The sequence below is a fragment of the Grampus griseus genome (assembly GCF_964374135.1).
Source record: "Grampus griseus genome assembly, chromosome: 17".
Classification (NCBI taxonomy): Eukaryota; Metazoa; Chordata; class Mammalia; order Artiodactyla; family Delphinidae; genus Grampus; species Grampus griseus.
In genome coordinates, this window is record NC_139011.1 from 48,679,211 (window position 1) to 48,693,826 (window position 14,616).

Below are 14,616 nucleotides of genomic sequence, written 5' to 3' on the forward strand. Positions count from 1 at the left end.
TTCGAGAAGAGCTTAGGGAGGCAGTTCTTAAACCGAAGGCTAGGTCTTCACCTACATTTGGACGTGAATTGCCCATTTCGCTCGGGTTGGATTTCCCGACCTGTCACCTATCTCTGCGAGGGCATGGGGCGGAAGGCGTGGGGACTGTCCTCAAGCGGGGAGAAGCCACCCGCAGACGTGCCCCCGGGTGATTTGCTCTGGGCAGTTGTTTGCACCGTCTAAACTGCCTTTGCGATTCGGCCACTGGCAGGAGCCGGGCGATCAGCTTTCTACTCCTGCCAGCTCAGAGCCCGGAGGTGAGCTCATGCTAACTGCGAAACACAGTCGCTTTTTCTGCACCCACCCTATGCCCATCCTTTCCCACGACCTCCCTAACGCAGCCCCCAACCCCAGTCCTGGGTTTTGAGGACGATTCTCAGAGCCAGACAAGAAGGCGCCTGGAGGGAGGCAGTAGGGTGCGCTGCGCAAGGCCGGGCGGTCCTCTAGCTCCGGGTGCAGGCGGGCAACGGCGGAAGATGCGAGGACGGCGGATCGGGCCCGCTGAGCGGTGGGCGGTGCTGCAAGTGCTCTCTCACCGCCTGCTCCTGCAGCCTCGGCCCTACGGCTCCTGTACCGCCCTGGGTATAGATGGATGGCTTCTGGATGAAGAAATTGAGTTTCAGGGTCTGCGTGACTATGGGTTCTCTTGTTTCTCTGTCTTTCTTCCTGTGTGTCTCTCTCCTTGTGTCTCTTTCTCCCTGCTTTTTTTTTTTTTTTTGTCTCTCTGTTTTTATGTTCTCCCTTTCAATTTCTGCCTCTCTTTTCCTTCTCTACCCCTATCTCCAGGTTTTTTGTTCATCTCTGTCTTGAAGTGATCCTTTCCTAATGCACAGCTCTCTCCCTGCCTGGTAGGACCCAAGCTCAGTTAGTCCCTTCTCCAGATGTTCTGGCTGACCCTTATGCTCCCCGTAGCTAAAAAGTCGGCTCCCTCTCAAGTGCCTTTCCTGAAGCATGTTGGGTTTCTGGAGGGGACTCCTTGTGAGATTCAAGCTGTCACTACATCAGCACCCAGGGGTATGAAGTTTGTGTTTGTGCCAGAAGGAGGGGTGCCTGTCTAAAGCTGCAGTCTGGTATGGCCCCTCTGAGCCTCTGAGCATCCCTAGCACCTGTTGAGTATGCCACCTCTAGATGTTTGCAAGGCCAAAAGTGCTTCTGGGCAGCCTTCACTTTGAGGTAATGCTTTCAGGAAGAGCCTGGGTTGTTGGAAGCAAAACCCAGAAGCACTTCCTTTACCTCTGAGCTTAAACTAGAGAACCTGAGGAGGCAGCGCTGCAGGGAGGATGAGGCCAGAGGTCACCTGAGAACCACAGGGGCAACTCACAGTATTTTTACTGGATCTCTGGGGGTTGAAGCACATTTGCTGTTTGACATTTTAAAAATTATCTTGGTGCCTTCACTTGGAGCTTGGGAGCTTGCAGATGGGCCTGCCTGTCGAAAAAAGAGTGAAATCTTAAAGTCAAGAGAGAGCTTGCAGACTAGGTGAAGGATTGTGTTTGCTGAAAAAGATTCCAGGGGGAGCTGATTCCTTCTCTGGTGTGTGGATCTGAGGCACTTGCAAGAAAAGAGAACGCTTGCCTTATGCTTAGTTCCCCCGTTCCCTGGGTTGGGAAGGAAAGGAACTGAATGCCAGCATTAGCAGTGTGCGTTGGGACCAAAACCATTCAGAGAAAACACTGTAATTTTCCTCTAATTTGCAAATTGCAGCTATTCATGTTGGATTGAACAGCTGAGGGAAAAGAGCCCCCCGTTTTCACCTGCATTTATGGGATGAATGGGATGCACCAACTTGTAGCTTGTGCTGCAAGCTGGATATAAGCTTGGTGTGAGCATCCTGGTTAACCACTGCCCATGTTCAAATATAGAGATAGATTCCAACAATCTCTTCCAGTAGCCTTATTTTTGCGTGTGATCTTAGAAGCTCCTGGCATGTAAGTCCAGTCCCCAGTTTCCCAGCCTCTGTAAACCTGCAAAATGAATAGAGAGAATAGTGGAACACATATCCCTTGTTCAAAGACACAGTCACTTTAGGGAAAGAGGAAAAGAACGGGTAGGTGAATCTTCTCTGGGATTGCAGGGTTCAGCTCAATGAAGACTGTCCTGTATAAAAGAAACTCCTCTAAATGGTTGAATTCTTAGCTCTCCAGAGATTTGAGTTTTCTTTTCCCCAGTCCCTGTGGGTTGCTGTGTGGAACGTGCCAAACCTATCATTTGAGATAAAAATTTATGGTGAGGTAAGCTTCTAGGCTGGGGGAAGGAAGACTTAGTGACTGAAATGGGGGATGCTAAGCACTGGGGGGCAGGAAGGAACAAGGAGCTAGTAATGGATGTAACAAATGCTGCAGCTGCCAGCAAAGCCTGGATTGAACTTCCTTCCTGAAAATAAGAACCCGGGCAAGAATGACCACTCAGATGTAAACAGTGTCTCTGACTGGGAATTCTCATCTGCCTGCCGGTGGGCCAGAGCTGAGCAAGTCCTTTCTCTCCTCTGTATGCACACTGAATTGGTTAGTAAGTGACATGTCAGAGGACAGGAATCATATTCAGTGGATCTTTCAAATCCAGGAGTTTGAGGCTAATGAAATTAGTGTGTGGCCAGGGCTCTGCCAACTAGAATTAAGTCACTGCAGCCACCCTGCAATGCATTTTCAGCCTGAAGGGAGCATCAGGGAGGAATTTCGGGAGATTTGTTTCTGAGCCTGTACAAAATAATACTCTCCTAATGCTAAGAAAGATTAAATGTAAATTAATATTGACTACGAGTAACATATTTAAAAAATAATCGCCAAGTGGGGGATGGCTTAAAGTGGAGAGATTATATAATATGGTGGACAAAGAATAAATCTCCTCTGACCACTGTTTCATGGGCTATAAGTAAGATCTATTACAATGGAAAGTAATGGGAACGTTTTTATTCAAGGTTTCTCTGCTATTGACTTGAGAGCAAACACTCTGAGAGTATAAATTACTCTTGCTATGTGCTGACTCTGAATGAACAATATTTCATGTGCAGTGACATGGTCTAAGCTATAGACTTGGAATTGAATGGCATCTGTTTCAATTGTTTTGTTCTCTCAAGAGCAACTAGATAGAAAAAAGTGGTCAATTTGACCCTTGTGGGAGCGTGTTGCAAATCTAAACCTGTGTCCCTCATACCATAAATGAAATACATTTGTAAATTTGTAAGTGTTTTCCTTCTGTTCATTGATGCTTGAGTATAATCTCAAACTTTGGCAGCAACATTTTATACATAAGTACTCGGTTTTCTTCCTTTCTTCTTTCTCTTTCTCCTCTCTCTCTCTCTCTCTCTCTCTCTGTTTCTCTCTCTCTCTCTCTCCCTTTCTCCATCTTATGTAATTGGTTAGAACTGGGCACCTAGGATGATGTGGTGTTACTATAGTGGGATTTTTTTAAAAAAAAAAAAACAACTCTAACTTACCCTTTTAAAAATTTCATAAATACAGGTGTCAGTGCCATTTGGAATAGTCTCTATAACAATTTCTGTCTCCACATTTACTGTGTTTCAGCAAATTTACCTAACAGATGGTGAGTGGGCAATTTTTAAAGGGGCATTTTTTAAAAGAGCGGAGAGGGAAGGAATAGAGACAGGCACATACTATATTTGAAGTTACCTGCACGTGTATTTTATGTATGTATAGCCATACAATTAAGAAGTCTTTGGATGTTTTATCTTCAAGAATAATTCAGATAATGGATTACTGGAATATCATAAACATTTAGGGTTTAACAGATTTGTTACTTACAGACGTTGTATCATGGATTTAAAAGACCATAGCAAGCGGGCAGCGGCAGGCGGAGCGACCGAGGGGCGGCGCGGGCTGGGCGGTGGGTGCGGGGGTCCGTGCTTCCTCGCGGTGGAAGGCTGGGTTCTCCAGGGACGCCGGGTTGCTCCGCGTTGCCAGGTTACCGAGCGCGTGCCCCGCGCCCGCTCTTCCGCCCGGGCCGCCCTCGGCGCCGCCTGAGCCGCGGTGCGGGCTGCGCGGGGCGCCGGTTCCGCGGAAGCCTGGGTCGGGCGCTGCGTGCGGGACTCTCGTCGCTCGTGGACGGGGCGCGAGCGCGCGGGGGACGTAGGGCGCCGACCTGGGCCTCCCCGGCGCTCCGGCTCCGCTCAGGGCGCCCGCTCAGGGGCCTCCGGCGCGAGGCCCCCTTCGTGGTCAAGATGGCGGCGCCCAGGCGGGTCGCGCCGACAGTGAGCTGGAGCCGGGCCCGGAGAGGGGCGAGTCTGCCACACCCAGGACTTGGACCCCGGGCTGGTCTCCCGTCTCCCGGGGAGCGGCGGGTGAGTGGGCGCGGCCGCGCGTAGGTTCCTCTCGTGGGGTGGTCAGCTCTCCGTGCGTCCGCAGACTTCTGTCGTCTGATAGTCAGATCTGGGGTGGCCCAGGTTGGAGGCGAGGGTGCTTGATTGGGGAAACCTGAAGGGTTTAAGGACTCTATTGGGATCGTTTCAGACCCCAGCAAGAAGCTGAGCAAGTTTTCTCCTGATTCTCTTCCCGGCTAAGTTTTCTGCCTTCTCTGAAGGCGCCAGCTTTTCTGAATCACCTTGTTCCCCGGGGAGATACAGTTGGTGGTTCTGACCGTGGAACGTAGGACCCGGCGCGGGGAAGCCTGAGCTGGTTCTAGTTACTTTGTTTGCAAAGCACTTGTCTTGTCTTTGGAATCTTTGTGTATGTAACCAACGTTGGGAAGAGCCAGCGTTTTCTCCTCGAAAACACTGCGAGGGGTAACTTTATACGTAAGAAACAAGTGGGCGTTCACATCCATCTCTTTTCCAACCACTGAGTTTTGGTTGTGTTTCCTTTCTTTAAGTTTGTCTCGTTCTGAAGTGATAACAAAAAAAAAAAAAAAAAAAAAGACCATAGCCAATTACACAAAGTATACTCTAGTCTCAGTCCTGCCATTAATTAGCTTAAGTCATTTAATTTTTCTAGGCCTCATTTTTCTCATGTGATGTTTTTTCTTTGAAAAAGTATAGTTTCTGGAAGTCTCTAATCTCTGTGTCATAGTTCAGCTTGGAGAAAACCTGTTCTTATCCAAACTCCATGACATTGTATTTCCAACTCCAACTTTGGACTTTGAGTGAGTTGGGGGCAACTTTTTAAGGATATTTTCACACAGCTTTTTTAGTTAATATCGGTCTAGCTGACTTGTCATACTCAGACTTTCTCCCATATTCTTTTACCAGTGTGTTCCTTAGTCATATATAGAAAGACTGTTGTTGGAAAAATGACCTCCTGGGTCAGCTTACTGCATGGTCATCGACACAGGGCAGGGAGTAAGATTCTGTGGATTTTACAGAAGCAGATACAGGTTTCATTATCCATGTCCTCTCCCCTTTCATCTTACCAAAAAAACAGCAGGGTTTTCTTGGAGAACTGCCAGATAATGCCATCCTGCCTCCTCACGAGCCCCGGGGATGAGTTGCCCAGGGACTGAACTCCAGCAAAGCAGGTGATTGGCTCATGGGTAGGCATCTGACCTCGGCTAAGTCTATCAGACTGCTCCCCAGGACTTTTGTCTCAGAGCAAAATGGAAGAATTGTCTTTTCTCTCTGGAATTTCTAAGCTGGGGAGATATGACTCTGGGACTCCCAGTGACCATCCAGCACAAGGAGAGACTTTCTGTAAAATAAAGTCTTGCAGAGGTAAGCAGGGCTGAGCGATGGAGAGAGAGCTGGAACCCTGCTGATACTCTGGAACTTCCAGATCCAACTGAATCTGAATATGGCTGCATCCCTGAATTTCTAGTACTTGTTTGTTGAGGTTGTTGTTGTTGTTTGGTTTTTGTTCTTAAATTTCCTTTGACTATTTTGAATTTGTTTTCAGCCATGTGCATTTGAAAACATCATAGCTAAAAGAGCTAATTTCCTACATTAATGTCAGGTTTGCTTCCTTAAGTGAAAAATCATATCCGCTATTTTCTTTAAATAAAATCCTTCTAGCTCAGGTTTGAGATATTCAAAACTCTGCCTCCTACCCCCCTCTTTTCCAACATTTACTATATCACCTTGAAGCATTTGTGACCACATCTTTCCCATCTAGACGCAGTTGAGAGAGAGAGCATAGACTTCTGATATAAACTGCAACCTATACGCCTCCTACCTGGAAGCTTTAGAACATACTTGATTCTTGTCATTAAAGCAAATCTTTTGTTGTTGTCTCCAGGGCACAGAAGCATTTTCATGGCATAATGGAGTACAAAGTACATTAAGCCTAACTCTACTTCTCATCCTCTTTTACTTTAAATAGGCAGAAAAGAACAATCTCAAACACATTTTCCCAACAAATAAAATACATATACGATTATGTTTAGAAGACGTTTATGCAACATATAGTTAGACTGATGAATTAATGGACCTTTCGCCAATTGGCACAGTAAATATATATGTTCAATGTGCTCAATTAAAAAGAAGACAATAACATATTTTTACAGGTTAATTATCTGAGAAGAGTATTGTGCCAGCACACTTGATACTACAGTATTTCATGTTTGACAGGTAATCTTCTTTCAGTTATATTTACTGCTAAATGTTTCTTGGATCAAGCTATTAAATTATAAGGTCAAAAGTAAAATGATATGAAATTACAATGGTAAAGGGACACATATCCCACTTTATGAGAATAGAAGTTCTAATTTCTTTTCAGTACTACTAGTAGTGACCACAGTACTAATTTGAGCCCTTACTATGAGCCACTGTGCCCACATACATTTAGTTCTTACAGTAGTTCTGCAAAGGGCATATAATAATCCACAGTGTAAAGCTGAAGAAAGTGATTCTCATAGCTGAAAGTCACATAGCTGGTGAGTGGCAAAGTCTAGATTCAAACTTAGAGTCGTCTGACAATGCCCAGGTTGTTGACCACTATGTACACTGCTCAATTGTTGCACCAATAAAGAAGTGCTTGAAATAATTATAGATTTGCCTACCCTGAAACTGCAGTGATTTAAAGACATCAAAGTTGCCAGTTGCTTAACCACATCTACTTACAGTAAGAAATTACATTTTATTTCATTTCTAAAACAAGATTAATTCTGCAGGCCCATCGAAACTTGAGCACACAAATCCTACCTCCAAATGAAAGATGCTTGTTTTCCATTATTCAACAGATGGCCCTGTACAGAGGCAATAAATATATAGTAGAATTTTCATTCAAATAAATGAGAAGAGAGGTTTCTTCTTGTCCTGATTCAGTGCCCATCATTATGGATTATGATGGCTCTTCCCAAACTTTACTTCGTTCACTCCACTCTTTCTACAAAACTCCAGTAATGGAATCCATCATTCAGATATATGTGCAAAGCGAAAGGACTGTATTAATACAGTTGCTGAAAGTCAAGTTGATAGAGCACAGGAAATACATCCTAATAAATGCAACATTAATGTTTGTGTGGGCCTTGGAGTGAGGGGTAGAAGAATTTTCAGTTTAGTGGAATATTTTGCCTCTTGCTATGAAAGTGTGGCTTAATAGTCTTGTAATTGGTCATTTACAGAATCCTCCATCTCTGGGTTTCATGCTTTCTTTACTCTGCAGCTGTTGATTCCTTCTCTTGTTCTGGATGGAAGAGAGCAACGAAGCCACTTCAAAGGGCTCAGCCTGCCTTTTTGTGTTATTGTTTAGATGGAGACATTTCCATTTATTAAAGCACACTATTTAAACATTTTTATCATGTTTCAAACTTGACTGTGTCCTGAAGGTATGAGCACAGGCAGACATAATGGGGGATGTTTTCCAGGAGAGAACATACCCTTATCAAAGGAATTATCAGAATTTTCATGTATGGATTGAGAATCAAATTCTGGAGTTAGACCTGAATTTAAATTCATACTCACAACTTATTACCAGTCTCATCTTGATCAAACGGTTACTACATTCTCATCCATTTCCTTATCTTTGAAAGTGGAATAAGAGAAGTATGCCTGGTGGAGTTACACATAAAGCTCATCTGATAGGATATTCATAAGGATTTTGCACAAAATATACATGGAAATATTTTAGCACCGAGTTTAGCATGCGATTCGTCTTCAATACATTTAAGAGCTATTATTTTATTATTATTATGCTATCATTAAATATCACTATTACTTAAATGTCATTATTGCTAACATTGCTGTAAAACTACCGCAATAACCCATGATGAATTCCCCTCTTCTGTTTCCTTTGTTTAAATGGAAAATATATATATAAATGTAGACAGAGAACACTTTAGTGATCCTATTCAGTGGAGTGAGAATTTCCATGGCACTGATTAAAACAAATCCTGAATTGCATGGACTTAAGATAGCAGAGAGGGGCTTCCCTGGTGGCGCAGTGGTTGAGAGTTCGTGACCCGATCCGGGAAGATCCCACATGCCGCGGAGCGGCTGGGCCTGTGAGCCATGGCTGCTGAGCCTGCGCGTCCGGAGCCTGTGCTCCGCAACGGGAGAGGCTGCAACAGTGAGAGGCCCCTGTACCGCAAAGAAGAAGAAAAAAAAAAAAAAGATAGAGAGGCTAAGAGATTTGAAGTTAGACATCCCCAAGTGTGAATTCTACTGTGACCCTCTTCTAGCTCTAGAACCTTGAGGAAGTTACTTAAACTTTCTGAGCTTTACTACTAGTTTCCTCATCTGTATCTTTTTCAGGACTATTTATCAAGCATCTTCCTGTTCTCTATGCTTGGACGTATCAATGAATAAATGAGAGAAGAGCCTTTGCCTGCGTGCTCCTTCTTGCATGCTTTCTCCCTCCTTACACTCTCGTGTGGAAACGGATGTTATAAATAAATTCTATGCTTTGTCACAGGTTGATGGGCGCTACGGGATAAGGAAAAGGATGTGAAGCTCACTGAAGAGGCTTGGGTTGGGAGTGCTGGAGGAGTGTACAGGTAGGTTCTGATTTTAAATAGGGTAGTCAGGGTGGATTTTATAAGTTGACATTTGAGCAAAGACTTGAAGTGAGGGAGTTGTCAGAATGTATGATGGGGAGACCACTCCCTGGGAGCAAGAATAACCAGTCCCAAAACTCTAAGGCAGAAATATGCCGGGCAGCTTGGAGGAATATCAAGGAGGCCACCCTGGCTGACTTAGTCAGTGGGGAGGAAGAGACAGCAGGAGGGCTGGAGGTCGGATATGTGATGGGATGGATTGGGTAAGTCCTGGGAGGCCATCACATGCATTGTGTCTTTTACTCTAAATGTAGGCAGCCAGGGGCAGGATTTTAGCCGAGGTGTGGCATGAACTGTCTCTTGTTTGAAAAGCATAACTGTATCTGTGGTCTTGAGGATGTGGGGAGAGAGTGGAGTCAGGGAGAATCTCGGGAGGCGACTACAGGATCCTCGAGGTCTATGTTGGTGGCCTGCACCAGGCTGGTAGCGGCTGGTAATTCTCAGAAGTGGCACATTGGGAAGGTTGTGACAGCATTTCGTGGTAGATTGAATGCAAGAATGGAAAGGAAGAGGGGGTCAAGGGTGAATTTGAGATGTAGGACCTGGGGAACTGGAAAGGTGTGGTTACTGTCACCTAAGACGGAAAAAGTTTGGGGTAGAGCATGTTTGGGGGATTAAAGACCAGTTTTGGAGGTATAAGATTTGAGATGTTTTCGTGACGTCCAAGTAGAGATGCTGAGTACACAGTTGGATACACAAGTCTGCAGTTCTGAAGAAAGGTCTAAACTAGAGATACACTTTAATACAATGGAGATATTAAGAATAATTACATGGAAGCGCTATTTTAAAGGTAAAATGAAGTAATGCAATTAGCACTCTGTCTTCTCAAAACATTTAATAACTGTTAGCTAAAATAATTACCTGAAATGAAAGAATACCTATAGTTTGTTTTGTTGTTTGCAGTAAAAGTGAATAAAATGTCACAATTATTTTAATAGTATTTGTGACACAGTAGTTTTAGTTAAGACACCATGACTACAAACATTTACACTAAACCTTTCAGTCTCCTGCTTTTCACTCTGATAGGGTACTTGGAACCATATTTTGTAAGGTTTAAGTTAGTTGTCATAGGGTACCTCTTTAATTAGAAGTAATTCTGAACTGTCTAGTTCCATGCCGTTTTATATACATATATGTATAATTATTATTTTATGATTTATCAAACTCAGTTGAAAATTTGCATCACTGATATACATTAGAATTTAAGCATTTACCCAGGTACTCAAGGAAAAAAATGTACTTGTGTTGTAATTTCCATAGGGGTACTTACTTTCACATCTTCCCTTCACTTTGCAATTGCAAACATGGCAGGGGAAATATTATCTTACTGGTTTTTGAGTTCCCCTTAGCTATCTGCAAGTCCTTAAACAGCCTTTGTGGCTTAACCAAAATTCTCTTCCATCTTCATTCCGCTAACAGATATTGGTCTAAGCATGTACTTATACTAAAAAATGCATGACCACGTTGTCTCTACACATCTATAATTTTATGTTAACACTATCATTATGTAAGCTATACTTGAATTGTAATTATAACAGATTTTATGTCAACACACATCCATTTCTAGTGTTCATCTGGTGTTCAGGGGGAGAGCAGCATGTCGTAAATTTTATCAAAATATAACATCTGAAGACTAGAACAGAGGGTAATTGTGTAATTCTGTATTCACTCTAATTAAGTTCAGTGGAGTTGGCATAATAGAATTAAGATGAAAAAAAAAGGACATCGAGGTACCATGGCTCCCTCTCCTAACACACCCTTTTCGTATCCGAGAGCAGAGACTCAGCACCTTTCTGTACAGAAATGGAGACAGGAAGAGGCCAGAGGATGAATGACAGGCACGAATGAGGTGGAACTTTGAAGAGCAACATGGAAATGAAATACTTCTTTTGTATTTGGTAGGTGGGGAAAATGTACCAGCGTGTATGCCTACTGGGACCACGTTTTCAGAACAGTTAAGCCCAGTGTCAACTGTGCTGTCCCACCTTCCTCGTAAGTAGGAACATACTGTTACTTGAATCTTTGCTTCCTGTTTCTTGATAGCTGGTTGAGAAGATTATCACAGGAACTGCATCTTGTTAGCAAATACAGTGTTTTGAAATGATTGACACTCACTGAAGAGTGGCAACTCCAAGCTTGCTCTCTCTTGATCTTGGACTTTTTAAGTCTGGAGTGCAGGAGTGGGTTATGGGGAAAGACCATTGGAATTCTTATGTCTTCAGCATAATGGTTATAGCATAATGGTTAGGAGTGTAGGTGCTGGTTCAAATCTCTGCTTTCCACTTGCTGACCATATGAGCTTGGGCAATTTACCTGATTACCTGAACCTCAATACTCCTGCCTATAAAATGATGTTAATAATATTTCATCCCCATAGACTTGTTTTCAATGTTAAAATGAAGTCACTTACACCAAGCACTTAATACAATGCCTAGAGCATTGTAAAGTCTATTATTATTACTATTACTACTACTACTACTATTATTATTATTACTATCACGATGCCAGGTGCTGTTTTTCCTATGCCTTATTCCATTATCTTCTGCCCTGTCCCCCCATTTCTGTCTTGTTTCTGTACAAGGGTAGGTTTGTCACAGAGCATTTTCTTTCCGTAGTGTCTGACTCTTAGTCATCAAGGTGACTCGTCCACGACCCAGCATTCATTGCTGCTCGTTGAAGCAATCCATTTTGAGAAGGGGAGTTGGATATTGATGCCAAGTTGGGTCAAGGAGAGAGAATTTTCTCTCTTCTGCACTCAGAGAGCTAAGTGAAATATTCAGGCCTCAGAAGGAGAATCAGGCAAAGGGCAACATGCTTAATTTCATACCTTAGTGATTAAGAACAAGTCAGACAGGCTGGATTTGAACTCATTTCCGTCATGTACTGACAACAGGATCTTAGGTGCTTTTGTAACCCATCTGAGGCTCAGTCAACATCTGAAAGAGACGAATAACATTATCAGGACCTAGCGTATAGCCTCGTTGTAATAAGTGAGTAAATCCTTTTAAAACGTTCAGCACGTTGTTTGGCATATAAACATGTAATAAAATTTAGCTTCTTTGACTACTCCCGCTGCTAATATTATTAAGTAGCTGAGCAGATCCGAGGCCCATTTTTTTCTTAGATTGCACATAATCATTTGGACAACCAGCTCACATTGATCAACCGTTGCTTATATATAAACCCCCATGAACCCAAAGGTGCTTTAACTCTCTCCCAGTCAGAGCCTGTTCTGGGGGCAGAAGCAACACCGGCACTACCCCCGTCATCTTTGCCTTTATTGTCACTACACTCGCCTGCCGTACTGAGCACTTTCTGTTTGCCAGGCACCAAATTTAGCCCTGCGTATGCACTGTATCATATAGTTCTCACAGTCAGGTGGGAGACATTATCATCGTCCCCAATTTTCAAATAAAGACGCCGAGGTGTTGGAAAGGTAAGAAACTTGACCCACAGCAAGAGATGGAGCCGGAGTATTCAAACCCTTCTCTCTGACCTCAAGAACCCTTAAATATTAGCATACTACTACATCCTGGTAAGAAAATCTGCTTCCAGCCACTCTGGTGAGAGTAGAAATGATTCTCAGTCCCCACATTCCTCTATTGCCCATGCCACCCTAGCCTCAGGACTAGGGGGGAAAGGAAGTGATCTCTTCAAAGAGCAGCCAAAGGGAACCTACTCCCTTCTGCCTTTTCGTAATCAACTAACCAATATTTTATTTCCTTCTTAAGAGTCCCCACGTGTTCCTTTTGGTACTTAGCTTGGCCTTTTAGAATTCTGACATTCTGTACATGACTCATCCACTGTATTTCATGTTAATTTATTGAGGTCAAGTATAGGGTCTTACTCATCCTGAAGTCCAGTTATCCCCTGTCACATCTAACTCTGTTCTTTTCTTCTCGTAGGACATCTGCAGATATTTATTTGAATTTTGTTGAATTGTTCTCATCAATAGTACATTAAAAGTTATACAGAAAGTGCTTTCTTATAAGGAAAACCATCTAAATAGATTTCTAGCTCTTTACTTTTTATAGCACTATTGTAGAGATTATAGATCTCCAGGTAATATTTTTTAGATTGAGTTCTTCATATCATCTTATTTTTACATATAATGATAAATCTGAATTTTCTCTATCAAAGCTCTGAGACTTCACTGGCTTGTAACTTAGCTTGTTGATTGTGTGTTGTAGACTTTTCCATTTACAATGATATTTGATCCTGGTAAGGATGGGGCTGGGTGGGAAGGTACATCTTAGGGCCATCAATTGGTTTTGTAGAGAACTAACATAAAGATCTAAAGTCTCATCATGTTTCTGCAGAACTCATGAATCGTTTTATTATAATTCCATTCATTCAGGGAGTATAAAACCATTTTCAAATTGTTATTCCTAATTTGTTCATCTTCTCTTCCTTAGTCTTAGTGAGAAGAGAGCAGGCTGAATGGAAGAAAGTCATTATGACCACTGGGGCCACTAGGGTAGGCATCAGTCCCAGAGTTTTGTTTTCATCTCTCCGCTATGAATATTGGCTAATGTCTTGAGTGCTTACTTGTGGCAAATTACTTAGCTCACCATGGCAAATGGGTTGTGTCATTTCATCCCGTGATAGTCATACAATTAATGTATGTATTATTATGATATCCCATAATGCATACATGGAACAGAGCCTCAGAAGTAGTTATTTGCTCACCAAAATATGGTAGATGTGGAATTTGGACTGAGGTCTGATAGACTCCTAAATCACTCCTAGTGATTTTTACCACTAAATTAAAGTTGTATACCTCTGGAGAGTAGATAGTTTCTAAAATTTCCTCAGCTCTAACGTTTTATAATTAAATTTTTGTCTGATGGCAAGCTTAACAGTTAAGATGGGTAGGAAGGAATGCCAGCCTGTTGAATGGAATTTCCCTGAAATGAGCCAGTTCACTCATTCATTCACTCAGCATGTATTGAATGTTTGCTCTGTGCAAAGGCATTTTCGGCATCACAGTGGAGTGAGCGCCCCTTCCATAGACTCTCCTGCAGCACTCAGAGAAGTCTTGGACTGGTTTGCCTGTTATGGAATGGGGCTTGGTGATAGAAGCCTGGTTTGTCCTCCACTGATAAAACTAAGACATACTCATATGAGTTAATAGGCATCTTGAAGCCGTGGGATAGTAACACACATGAATCTTACCGTTTTTGCCTGCGATTAATGATATAAAGGCTTTGGATTTGGGTATGGAAAAATGGGTGCAATTATGGGTGTGTTGGTTCTACATATATACGGACATCACGTGTCATCAGCCTGCAGCTACCTGCCATTCCTCACTACTCCTCCTTTTCACAAACCAAACAAGTACCTTCTTATCTCTCCTGTGGATAAGCTCTTGACAGTGGCACTAGGGCCTCCCTCAATAAGTACATCATTGGCTAAACCAGTGGTTTCTCAGATATGCTCATTGAACAACCCTTAAAGTGAATTGACATTCCACTGCCTAGAATAGAATATGATGTTCTTTAGAAATCGGGGGGAAAAAATAGGCCACCAGATGTACTTTCTTTAATTTAAATTGTATATATATGTATGTATATATACATATAATTGTATATATATATATATGTATATATACATATAATTGTATATATATATGTATATATA

At 42.7% G+C, this 14,616-nt stretch overlaps 1 protein-coding gene and 1 long non-coding RNA gene across 2 annotated transcripts in view; one reads left to right on the plus strand and one right to left on the minus strand.

The window, feature by feature from the left end:
• Positions 1 to 14,616, plus strand: part of LOC309835251 (metabotropic glutamate receptor 7-like) — a gene marked incomplete at its 5' end in the record, with an annotated part of 60,059 nt that overhangs the window by 8,977 nt on the left and 36,466 nt on the right. The window contains one exon of the mRNA XM_082674665.1: positions 8,835 to 8,916. Coding sequence (XP_082530791.1) covers positions 8,835 to 8,870 — 36 coding nt within the window. The 3' untranslated portion in view covers positions 8,871 to 8,916. The remainder of the gene's footprint in view (positions 1 to 8,834; positions 8,917 to 14,616) is intronic.
• Positions 1,388 to 3,901, minus strand: LOC309835484. Its single transcript, XR_014298002.1, has 3 exons — positions 3,801 to 3,901; positions 1,794 to 2,003; positions 1,388 to 1,463 (listed from the first exon to the last, which is right to left on the minus strand). It is a non-coding gene; the product is annotated as an uncharacterized lncRNA (long non-coding RNA).